The 13751-nt window shown below is 34.1% G+C and overlaps 1 protein-coding gene across 1 annotated transcript in view; it reads left to right on the forward strand.

Moving 5' to 3' along the window:
- Positions 1–2920: 2920 nt before the first annotated feature.
- lhx4 (LIM homeobox 4) overlaps positions 2921–13751 on the forward strand; it is a 30022-nt gene continuing 19191 nt past the window's right edge. The window contains exons 1-3 of the mRNA XM_061977799.2: positions 2921–3010; positions 9344–9667; positions 12677–12848. Of these exons, the coding sequence (XP_061833783.1) occupies positions 9589–9667; positions 12677–12848 (251 nt within the window). The 5' untranslated portion in view covers positions 2921–3010; positions 9344–9588. The remainder of the gene's footprint in view (positions 3011–9343; positions 9668–12676; positions 12849–13751) is intronic.

Below are 13751 nucleotides of genomic sequence, written 5' to 3' on the forward strand. Positions count from 1 at the left end.
TGATGTCAAAGCAAGTTATGGTAATTTAATTAGTACATGTACCAATTAAATTACCATAACTTGCTCGATTTTCGACCAATTTACAAACGGTTTGCCTTGTTACAAATCTTATTACATGTAGATATGACATAGGATGCTGCACCTGTTGAAATCACCTCTTTCGCTATAAAAAAAAATGACTTAATTGTGCAACATAGTTGTGTAGGGTCAGTGTTAGTCAGTTCTCTGATTATTTTAAACTGTTTCAGAATACATTATTAAAAGGCTATTTTTAACATTTTAAAAACAAAATTCAAAGATGATTTCATTAATTGTATGGCTGAATCAAAAGAAATTCCATAAATTAGAAAACAAATGTTCAAGAAGAAGTGAAAACTTTGCGCCTATAACAAGCTTGATACATATTGACGATGACCCGCCCTGCTATACTTCTGATTATCTCTGAGCATTTTTCGCCTGGCCAATCAGAAAGAAGGGGCCGGCTAAGCATACCCACCCCCAAAGTGCCAAAACGAAACATGCCAGCGCACAGACCGAGACGGCACGCGCGCAAAAAGGCACCACGCGCGCGCAAAAGGGTGTCGCGCGCACGCACGAAGTGGAGAATCAGCGCGCGATAACAGTTTTTATGCGCTCGGATTTTTGGCACTAATGTGACGCCATAGCAGGCGGCAAACGTCACAGGTGCAGCAGAGGCAGCTTTACATTTAAAGAGAGGCAGGAAGAATCACTAAGCCTAGATCAGCAGCAGCACTCTGTTGACCTAAAATTGTGTTTTTGTACAATAATATATATTTGATCATTTAGAAATCATCAGTCAGACTCGTACATGCACAAAATAAAAAATAAGAATTTTTTGTTAATTGCTTTTGGGGGCCCCCTGGTGGCCGCGGGGCCCTAAGCAAGCGCTTAGTACGCTTATGCCTTGGGCCGGCTCTGGCTCTCGCACTGACTCTCACTGTAGACTGCAGGTGTACCTGATTAAAAGTCCAGTGAGAGCAGGCCACGTCATGATTTTTTTGGAAAAAAGACTCAAATGACTCCAAATCTAACCAACGTTAAAAACATGTAATGGTATAAAACATGTTGGATGTTTTTTTTTTCTTCTAAATATGCATTTTTACTATGTGTGTTTTATTTCGTTCACCAGCATACATTCTTATTTGTTGGGGAGCATCTACAATTGTAGTTAGTGCTTGGATTCATTTCGTGTAGTAAAACAATCACTCATGTTCTATATAGTGCAATGTTGCATGCATGTTTCCTTAAATTGTTACTGTTTTAATTATTATTATTATTATTATTATTATTATTATTATTAACATATACACTGTACTTGGTTTCATATAGTGTAGTAAAACAATCAACATGCATGTCATTAATATTCTACATCAGGGGTCCTTAAATTTTTGTACTAGGGAGCCGCATTGGGTTAAAAAAATTTGGCCGAGGGCCTGGCTATATATATATTCAGAACACGATGATGTCACGTTATCGATGGAAAAATGCATTTTTAGACGATATGATTTACCCGAGCGGCTCAGAGACACCGAGAGTAACAAGCGGTAGAAAATGGATTAGAAAGGACAGATGTAAAAAATAAAAAATAAAAAATGTGTGTGTATGTATATATATATATATATATATATATATATATATATATATATATATATATATATATATATATATATATATATATATATATATATATATATATATATATATATATATATGTGTGTGTATATATATATATGTGTATATATATATATATATATATATATATATATATATATATATATATATATTTATATATATATATATATATATATTTATATATATATATATGTATATATATATGTGTATATATATATATATATATATATATATATATATATATATATATATATATATATATATATATATATATATATATATACTGTAAAAAAGTTCAAAAAAAAAAAAATATATATATATATATATATATATATATATTTATATACAGCATATGTATATATTTTTATTTTTTTTATTTTTTTTAAACTTGGGACTTCCCGCGGGCCGGATTTTGGACGCTGGCGGGCCGTATCCGGCCCACGGGCCAGAGTTTGGGGACCACTATTCTATATATTGTAATGCTGCATGCATGTTTTCTTAAATTCTTACTGTTTTCATTATCATCATAAGTAAATAGTATTTGTTTGAATTCATTGATTTATCAAATAACAATTATCAGTAATAGTAAAGTATGTGTAAATTATTTATAGTGCAAGTTGTACTAGTATACTAGTACAGAGGTTGTTGCAGTAATATTCACATGTGTGTATTATGCTTAAAGGCATACTCATATACCCCATATAAATATACCTATATACTACTTTTAACAATATGTTAACATCAAAAGGGACAAGCGGTAGAAAATGGATGGATGGATAGGTAGGCATATTTGTGTACAAAATGTAATATATAGTTTGTTATTAGATTACTGCGTTAAAGCTAACAATAATAATAAATGACAATAATTGATACAACTATAGTAATAATGGTGTGTTTTGACATAAGTGTGTAGTGGGAAAAAAGCCCTGAGTGGTTGACAAAGTGCGTGAACTTCCTTGTTATTTGCTCCCAATGAGCCAATTAGCGCGCGCAGGTTTCATGTTCAATTATGGAATGAGAAAATATCATTTGTGACGTCACAACATTTGGACTGTTGGAGTGATCCCTCCGACTAATTACCCAAATGGACAGGAGCTGTCAGGAGACAATAACTATTCCCCCTTAATACAATTTGCCCCCCAAGTGCAATTTAATTTTCTCCCACGCAGCAGCAGCAGCAGATCCTGCAGGGTTTGCTCTCTCCCTCTCTCTGGTTCACTTCTCTCTTCTCTGTTCCGCTTCTTTTTTTGCTCTCATCCTGGACCGACTGGACCGTTTTTGTCCCTGCAGCCAACTCACCTGCAGGATGCAGAGGAATGATGATGAGGAGTATGAGGAGGAGGAGGAGGAAGATGAGGTAGGTCTGCAGGAAGGATCAGGCTATTTCTTGGAGAGGAATATAGTAATGATGCATTTTAGCTTTTGTGCAAAGATAATTCATGTACAATTTAATATCATTGCATGAAGTGTGGCAGCATGAATATTATTTGGGGTATTCATGTGATGTCAATAAAGAGCCATAATTAGAGGTGGGGGGTCACAGGTGGCAAAGGAGTGCTTCCTTCTTTACTGCTGTTTGTTTTCTTTAAATGACACCTTGTCCACCTCTAACACGGGGATGTCCAAAAGTGTGGCCCCCGGGGGACATTTGGGGCCTGCAGCTGCAGTTTTGTTGGCCCGCAACATGTAAACCGTAAAAATGTAAGAGCAAAAATAAATAATGTAATGAGAAAAAAGCTGAACATTTGATTGAAGTAAAATAGAAAGTCAAAGAACGTGGGGGAATTTTGATATTCAGTATAATCACTCGCCATACAGCAATAGATGATCTTTGTTTATTACCTGATTGCTTCTATGTTTGTTTATAATGTATATTTACTGCTGGATCTACTCTCTATTTTTTTTTTTTTTGCTGCAGCTGTTACATATACTGTAATATTGTACATGGTAATTGGGATTTGTTATATATATTTTATATATTATATAATAATATAATATAATGTATCAGTATATATTATATAGTGTATATATAATATGTAGTTATTCCATCCATCATATATGTTATATTTTATATTGCTACTATGGTACATATTTTTGTCTACTTTATACCTTTTGTTTTCGCCCACTTTTTGTGCCCTTGTGTGCATTGTCCTTTCCATCATTACCCTTTCCCTCCTTTGTAACTGGACTACTGTGTGGAACAATTTCCCTCGTGGATCATTAAAGTTTGTCTAAGTCTAAAAATGAGTCAGCATTGTTATATGTGACAAATTGTATTAATTGTTATTAGTATCAGCTGAGATAGGCTCCAGCACCCCCCGCGACCCCGAACGGGACAAGCGGTAGAAAATGGATCGATGGATGGATAGTATCAACTTTTCAGCTTTTTCTCATTACATTGTCTTTTTGTTGTTTTTTTAAATTTTTTAATTTTTACTGTTTTTCCGACAGTATTTTGTGGGCTAATCAAAGTCGAGGCCGCACTTTGGACACCCCTGTAATAACTAATAACAGCCCTTTGTCAGCTATATATAACACTAAGTTTTGTATATAAATGTACGTATTCTCTCTATATGTAACATGTCTGTTTTTATCCTTTTTTAAAATGTTTTATTTATTTATTTATTTATTTTTTATTGTTTTTCCCACAATATTTTGTGGGCTAATAAAACTCGAGGCCGCACTTTGGACACCCCTGTAATAGTTATTACAGGGATGTCCAAATAATACCCCTTTGTCAGCTGCATGTAACACATAGCAGACACTAAGCTTTTTATATAAATATATTTATTCTATCTTTATATTATATGTCTGGGTTTTTTTGTTTGTTTTTTACAAAATAATAAAATGCTCCCTTATACTTTGACTTTTCATTATACAGCCCTTTGGTGGAAAATGTCTGGACACCACTGCTCCATAATTATTATTATTATTATTATTTTTTCCCATGTTTATTTATGTGTGCATTATATGACACGTCATTCAAACATTTGTTGCATTTATATTAGTTCTTGGGGGGCTCGTTTGACATTTATAATGAATTGTCTGTCGTTTTCAGCAGATCCATCAAACAGGAAAATAGAACAGCAACGTTTGACTGTGTTGCGTTTGAGGGCGTAGGACAACTGCAAATTTTATTTCAAACAATCGTTTGCAATAACGCAAATCATATTATTATTATTATTATTATAGTAATATACTTTTCAATATGGCGTTAGAGTTTTTTGAAGATAATTATTTGTTTTTATCAGACGTGCACATTGTTAGACGCCTCCTCTTGCTTTTCTTTCCTTGCACACTTGAAGTAAATTGGAAGCGAGTATTGAGTTCATCTAGGTTGAACTCACAGTCCTCCTGGGCTCGGGGGTCTCTTTGAGGAGACAGCCCACAAATGAGATGTGTCAGTGTGATGCCACACCTTGTCTTCTTGTAGTGACGTCACGGCACCTCAACCAAACACAAGACAAGAAAAAGGGTTATGGAGAACAGCAGCAACAATGCAACTATGCAGTGATCCTTGCTTAACATGAACCATGTACATCCAAGGATCCATATCATGCACAATTACATTTTTTTCCATAAAGAGCCACATATTGAAAAGACAACGTACGCAGGGCCATTTTGATATTTTTCTATTTTGTAAAAAAAAAAAAAAATTTTTTTTATTTATTTGTATGATTTTTTTGAAACAATATGCTCTGAGCCCGTAAATAGAGGCCCTTGTTCTACAGTACCACAATGTGTAGACCAGTGGTTCTTAACCTTGTTGGAGGTACCAAACCCCACCAGTTTCATACGCGCATTCACCGAACTCTTCTTTAGTGAAAAATAAAATGTTATTTTTTTTCAAATTCAAGACAAAGTTATATGTTTTTGGTAACACTTTAGTATGGGGAACATATTCTAAGTAATAAAGACTTAATTTAGAGTTATTTGTTAGGGTCAGGGTTAGAGGGTTAGGGTTATAATAAGGCCATGCCGAATAAGGCATTAATAAGTACTTAATAATGACTAGTTAAGAGCCAATATGTTACTAATTTGCATGTTAATAAGCTACTAATTAATGGTGAATATGTTCCCCATACTAAAGTGTTACCATGTTTTTTTACTGGTGCATAAAATGAACCGTGCATGAACATCACATCTCTCGTTTATGTTTTACTTGGTAAACACTTGAACGCAACATTTTTACTATTGATTTACATAATAGACATTTGAATGCAACAATCTCGTTAATGTTTTACTTGGTAAACACTTGAATACAACATTCTTACTTTTAATGTACTTAGTTGACATTTGAATGCAACACTATTATTTTACTTGGTAAACACTTGAACACAACATTCTTACTATTGATGTACTTAATAGACATTTGAACGCAACACTCCTGTTTATGTTTTACTTGGTAAACACTTGAACACAACATTCTTACTATTGATGTACTTAATAGACATTTGAACGCAACAATCTCGTTAATGTTTTACTTAGTAAACACTTGAACGCAACATTCTTACTATTGATCTACTTAGTAGACATTTGAACGCAACACTCTCGTTTATGTTTTACTTGGTAAACATTTGAACACAACATTCTTACTTTTAATGTACTTAGTAGACATTTGAATGCAACACTATTATTTTACTTGGTAAACACTTGAACACACCATCCTTACTATTGATGTACTTAGTAGACATTTGAAGGCAACACCCCCACTATTATTTTACTTGGTAATCACTTGAACACAACATTATTACTATTGATGTACTTAATAGACATTTGAACGCCAATCTCGTTAATGTTTTACTTGGTAAACACTTGAACGCAACATTCTTACTATTGATCTACTTAATAGACATTTGAACGCAACACTCTCGTTTATGTTTTACTTGGTAAACATTTGAACACAACATTCTCACTTTTAATGTACTTAGTAGACATTTGAATGCAACACTATTATTTTACTTGGTAAACACTTGAACACACCATCCTTACTATTGATGTACTTAATAGACATTTGAACGCAACACCCCCACTATTATTTTACATGGTAAACACTTGAACACAACATTCTTACTATTGATGTACTTAATAGACATTTGAACGCAACACTCCTTTTTATGTTTTACTTGGTAAACACTTGAACACAACATTCTTACTATTGATGTACTTAATAGACATTTGAACGCAACAATCTCGTTAATGTTTTAATGTTCAAAGAACAAAACCAACACAGTGCATAAACTCACAACAAATTACACACCTGCAAATCAGTCTGACTTCTGCTGTTGTCGTATCCGTAATACGCCGATAGGGAGAAATTTGTATTTACACGATGAGTCGGGTGTGTTTTGACCTCCGCCAAACCCCTGAGGCCGACTCACCGAACCCCTAGGGTTCCATCGAACCCAGGTTAAGAAAACACTGGTGTAGTCCAACATCCATTTATTACTCTCCTAAATAGAAGAAAAGTCTCATATGATTAGATAAAGTAAAAAAAAAAAAAAAGAAGTATCTGAGGCACTCACCTACATATTGCTTACCAATAAATAAGATGAATAGCGGAGCCCCATATTATAATATTATGCTGTCTAAAGCAAAGGAATGTAAAATATAATATATGTAATACATACTAGGATAAAGTTTTATTTATCACACAATGGGGAAATTACGTTGTTGCAGTGCAGGTTTTTACACACAGTAACATAATTAATGCGTAATGAAAACAAAAAATACACTGTAAAAAAAAATTATGTAAAAAAGCGGTCATCTACTGGCAGCTACGGCTGCCAAACGAAAACCATAAAATTAAAGTAAAACACTGTAAACCAAATAATGATCAAAAACATTATATTTACAGAAATTTTCATGAAACGTTTTGCGGAAAAATATCGTAATTTTACAGATTTTTACTAAATGATTAAGATCAACCACCTTTAATAAAGTGACGATGCAAACAGTTCTGCAGAAAAATACCTTTATTCTACAGAGTTTTTCCAAATTATTACGATCAAACACCTTTAATGAAGTGACAATGCTGGCAGTTCCACGGAAAAATATCATTATTTTACAGATTTTTTCTGAATTGTTAAGATCAACCACCTTTAATAAAGTGACGATGCAAACAGTTCTGCAGAAAAATACCTTTATTCTACAGAGTTTTTCCAAATTATTATTATTAAACTCTGGCCCGCGGGCCAAATTTGGCCCGCCGTGCAATTTCACAAGGTGTGTGTGTGTAGGGGGGGAGGTTTGGTGGTAGCACGGGTGTATTTTGTAGCGTCCCGGAAGAGATAGTGCTGCAAAGGATTGTGGGTGTTTGTTCTGTTGTGTTTATGTTGTGTTACGGTGCGAATGTTCTCCCGAAATGTGTTTGTCATTCTTGTTTGGTGTGGATTCACAGTGTGGCGTATATTTCTAACAGTGTTAAAGTTTTTTATACTGGCACCCTCAGTGTAACCTGTATCGCTGTTGATGAAGTATGCGTTGCATTCACTCGTGTGTGCTTCCAAGACTGTGGTCCGGGTGGACGAGATATAATGACTGATGAACACCTTGTTTGGATAATGAAGGTTGCCTCAGCTCAAAGCCTGAGCCCCGACATTAATGAACTAGCATCCAAGAAAAGATGGCAGGTATCTGGCTTGGGCACATCAGACAAGATCAGTGTGTTGCAAACTGAGCAGTTTAAAGTCCTGAATGGTTGTTTTATTCATTGTTATTTTATTTTCAAATTTATTAGCCTGTGGAAAAAGTTAATGTTGATATTTACCTCAGAAGGCTGCAAATAGAAAAGAGGCATTCCATTTTTATTTAAATTGCATTTGATATGCCATTGATATTTTTTAATTATCATTATTATTATTTGAAACTCGATTTTGCATGTCACTATAAAGTTATATAAGCCTTGCTTGTTCAATATTCAATGCAAAACTTGTTTGGGTCCCTATTAAAAGGTTAATTTGTTCAACCTTGGCCCGCGGCTTTGTTCAGTTTTACATTTTGGCCCACTCTGTATTTGAGTTTGACACCCCTGTGTTAGATTGTTAGTACGGACATAGACTTTTATATAACAAGCTACATATTTAATGAAAGATAATTACTGTAATTTTACATGAATTTGAAAGTAATTTAAGAAAACAGAAAATGCTATGTATAATTAATTTGGTATTTTTCTGTAAAAAAAAAAATAGAAATATACATAGTTTGTCATTATTGGCATATTACTTAAAATAACAGGTGGATTGTTTATTTACAGATAATGTCTTCAATTCGACAGTTTTATAAACTATTTAAAAAAAATAGAACAATTACAGTAGAAATTTAGACTAAATTAACCATAAAAATAGGATTTTTTTTTTTTTTTACAGTGTATGCATGTTTCAAATAAACTGAAACTGAAACTAAAACTGAACTGAAAAGGCCTCAGAATTACTAAAATAATAATAAGGTTAATTCGAAATCATATATATCTATATCAATATATAGATATATATATGAAACATGTGGGTCATCCTCCATGTAGCCCCCAGTGTGCGTGGCCCCCAGAGGAACTGGGGGCCACGCACACTGCAGTGGGCTATTTATGGGCTCCACCATTTCAGTGTCCCGCCTCCCCTCCTCCCGAGGATGCTCGAAGGAGGAGTTTCGATGACGACGATAACTGCCCCCCCCCCTTTATTTTTTATTGGAGCTCTCCTATTGGTCCTCCTGGAGCCTGTTGCCATGATGACGTCACGGCCCGCAGCGCCGAATGGACCCAGCAAGGCTGTCTGATCCTCTCCCCCCCCCCAAAAAAGAGCTCCGCGCGGCTCGACCCGGCACGGCACTGACCGGACGCCATCGCTGTTGGACATAAGAGCAAGAATCGCCCACGTCTCGGTGTAAAGATCCAGGAGGCAGGAGAGGGGGGCCCACCGTGTTGCGTGTCGGATCACGATGATGCAAAGTGCGGCGATCCTTCCCACAGAGAGTCCCGTTAAGAGTTTACCGGACATCCTGGGAGTGCCACTGCAACGTAAGACACCTTTTTTTTAATCAACATTTGTACATTTTTAAAGAAACATTTTCTTGCAACAGTTGCGTGTTTATTTGATGGCGGACACGCAGACACGAGATATTGGGAATGCATCTTTCCTGATGCACCTGAACGCAGCAAAAGGCCGCGAATAAAAACATATGCATTTTAATCTTATTCTAATTGAAATATTTTACTTTTTATTATTTTTATTTTTTTTACTAATTTGGCTTCCGACATGTTCAGTGCGTGAAATACAATTTAAATATGTTTAATGTTGAAAACGGCGATCGAACGCTTTATTGTGTTTGTTATATATACAATATAAACACTATAAAGGTGTGTTGCATAAAGATGCATATTACTTATTTTATTAACGAATATATTTCGTTCATAATCCCACAGTGAGAACTATTAATATAAAATGCATGCATTTTATATTAATTAGGACAAAACATATATACAAATATTGCTAATTATTTCAAAATAAAGGTAGGAAAATAACCAACAAAAAAGCGCTCATTAGTGAATTACGATTGGTAAATAATAAATGTTACATTTTTGAAATATCTAAATAGCCAATATAAGGTAGGATTATGCTATTTAATTGTATAAATCGAAGCAGATTAAAAGATTGGATAAAGATCCAACCCCTCAGCCCCCCCGCAGTGCCGACATCCTGCACGCGTGGATTTAAAACATGTTTTTTTTTTCTAGGAATAAAAAGGATTTTGTATTTTTAGGCCACTGTTAAAGGAACTGGACGTGTTATATACATATAAGTGGGCTGGAGACACGAGTGATTTGTGGACGTGATGAAGATGATAAGGCTCAATGAAATGATGATGATGATGGAGATAATGATGAGGAGGGTAGTCATGGCAACGGATGAGAAACTCAGCATCTTCTTATTTTGTCTTGCCTGTTGAAATATTTGTTCATTATTCGTTATTAAAGTGGCCTAAATCCTATTTGATTAAAGTCCCATAACAGGGCGCTAAATTACTACAGGTGTCATTTGGAGATATTCTCAACGTGTGTTAGAAATAAATAAATAAATAAATCATCTTTCCCAAGTATACTAAACGTAAAGCAAAAATCTCCAACATGGAATATTTTTCGTTTTTAAATGTTTTCCTTCGCAATAAAGGAGAAAAATGCTGCAAAATTGGAAGTGGCTGAACTTTGGATTCATAATATAAATAGTTGTGTGGTTTTATTCATAAACAACAGAATATGATGCAATTATAACTGCGACTGTATTTAATTAAGGGCTAATCTTCCCAAATGTATTAGTTTTAGTCTACTTCCGGTTGTAGGTTCCTGCCAATTTGTTGTTTTTTTGCATTTTTTTTTAATGTTGCTTTTTCCTTCCTTATTCGTCATAAAAATGTTTCCATAGAATTTTCCTGAAAATCACAATAAAACACACACAAAATGGAAATATTACACACACACACACACACGTGTGCACGCGCACGCACCTACACACGAACACGCACAAACACACATATATTTATTCATACATATATATATACTTATATTACTTCATATGATGACGTCAAATTGAACGCAGGACACATCAGCACCGTGGACAGTGACATCCACGTGTCAGTCTGTCCCGTGTTAGTGTCATTCCGAATAAACTAAAACGTCAATTTTAATATTCTAGGATCGGGGAATAATTTGTGTATCAATATCAAATATTTTGCACAGTCTAATAATAAAAAAAAAAAATGCTTACATTTAGAAACATTATTGAGCTGTCATTTAAGTGGCATTTGAATTAACATTTTGCGATATTTAATTAAAATCGATCAATATTTCACGTTTCATTGTGCGCTTATTTTTTTTTTCTTATTGATGCTGATTGGCTGGATGAAATCACGTGGTTCTACCGGGTCATAGCGAGGCCTATGTCCATTTAAAGCAGTGTCAAACTGGTTTCATCGCAGTTATGGTTGCCCTCTGAGGGCCGATTTTAACAATGATTAATATATGAATATATATAAAATTACATATTTTTTTACATTAGCTGCAAAAAAATAAATAAAAAATAGACTTTAAAAACTGGCAGCTCAGTCACCAGAATTTTACAGTAAAAGCAGTGTTGTTGTTTTTTTACAGCATATAAAAAAAGGAATACATAGAATGGAATGGAGAAACAATGCCACTGTATTTAGCTGTAAAATTCAAGCAACAGAGCTGCCAGTTTTTTTAGTTTTGTTTTTTTACCGTAAATCTTGTTTTTAATGTTTTTTAATGTTTGAGTGTCTTACTGTATATGGGAAAAAAACAGTACCAAAGTTAATTTTACGGTTAAAAAAAACTCAGTCGGCGGAATTTGACGGTAAAATCTATGGTCAATTTTACAGTCTAAAATTTGATTGATAATTTGTTTTGAAATCATAAGTTGAGCAGATATTTAAGCACAGTATATATCTTTATTTTAACAAAAAATATATAATAAATAAACATTTATATAAGATATATAAACATTTTTAGAAAACATGATAATATAATATGTTGATAATATTGCATTTGAAAAGATATGCAATTGCATGCAGTACACGATTTTTCATGTCAAAATGGAAAGAACAAATATATTTAGTAAGAAAAGATTCAGCATTTTAGTAACGCACATTATTTCACATACAATAATGTGGGGGCCAAATTTGGACCCCCGGGCCTTGAGTTTGACACCTGTGATTTAAAGCATCCATTGAAGTGAATCACCATGTGACTCTTTATACTTAAAGTGTTCATTTCTTGTTATTAATGGAAAAAAGTGACAAATCCTGTAATATTTTGCTATATTAAAGTATCATAATATCATACATTGATGGATTTGATCAATTTAAAAAGTGAGGACAAGATGGGGATTTATGTTGTGTGTGTGTGTGTGTGTGTGTGTGTGTGTGTGTGTGTGTGTGTGTGTGTGTGTGTGTGTGTGTGTGTGTGTGTGTGTTTATGTGTGTGTGTGTGTGTGTGTGTTGTGTCACCCCGTAGAGATCCCCCAGTGTGCCGGCTGCAGTCAGCACATTGTGGACAAGTTCATCCTGAAGGTTCTGGACAGACATTGGCACTCCAAGTGCCTGAAGTGCGCCGACTGCCACACGCCGCTGGCCGAAAAGTGCTTCTCTCGGGCCGGCAGCGTCTACTGCAAGGAGGACTTCTTTAAGTCAGTATTCACCTTTGACCTTTGGCATTTCTCTTGACCTACTAACACACTCAATGAGCTGAGAGTGAATGTGACCTTCCTGAGAGAACACTAATCATAACCGAGAAGAATACATAGATTTAAAGCAGAATGTTGTTTATGTAATATTTATATCTGAATGCATGCAGGCTGTGTGAAACTCAAAAATGTCAATAATGTGCAGAAGTTCTTTTATTTCAGTAATTTAACTTCAAATATGTAACTAATATAACATCGTTACATATAAAGTGATATATGTCAAGTTTTTATTTGTTATAGTTTTGATGCTCATGGCCTGCAGTTTTTGAAAAACCAAAATGTTCTCAATCCTTAGACTTAGACAAACTTTAATGATCCACAAGGGAAATTGTTCCACACAGTAGCTCAGTTACAAAGGATGGAAAGGATAATGCACACAAGGGCACAAAAAGAGGGCGAAAACAAAAGGTATAAAGTAGACTAAAAATGTACCATAGTAGCAATATAAATATAACATAATGTAATATTTACATATAGTATATAATATATACTGCTATATTATATTATATTTCTATATAATATATACAATATATAACAAATCCCAAATACCATGTACAATATGACAGTATATGTAACAGCTGCAGAAAAAAAGGTTTTCATAAGCTGTAAGACATAATCATCAAAATGATATCAAAAGAAGGCTTGAACTATCTTGAGTTACATGTTACTAGACTATCATATATTCCTTTCACCTTTTTGCACAAATTTACAATTTTCTTTGTTTCTCTTGTAATAATAGATCATTTAGCAAAGATAACATGCCTGCTCTTTAGATGATTTCCATACAAATGACACACTATATTTTAGACATAACTTCATAACTTATATAAATTGCTTAGATTTTTT

Source organism: Nerophis lumbriciformis, linkage group LG18 (genome assembly GCF_033978685.3).
Source record: "Nerophis lumbriciformis linkage group LG18, RoL_Nlum_v2.1, whole genome shotgun sequence".
In the NCBI taxonomy this organism is placed as follows: Eukaryota; Metazoa; Chordata; class Actinopteri; order Syngnathiformes; family Syngnathidae; genus Nerophis; species Nerophis lumbriciformis.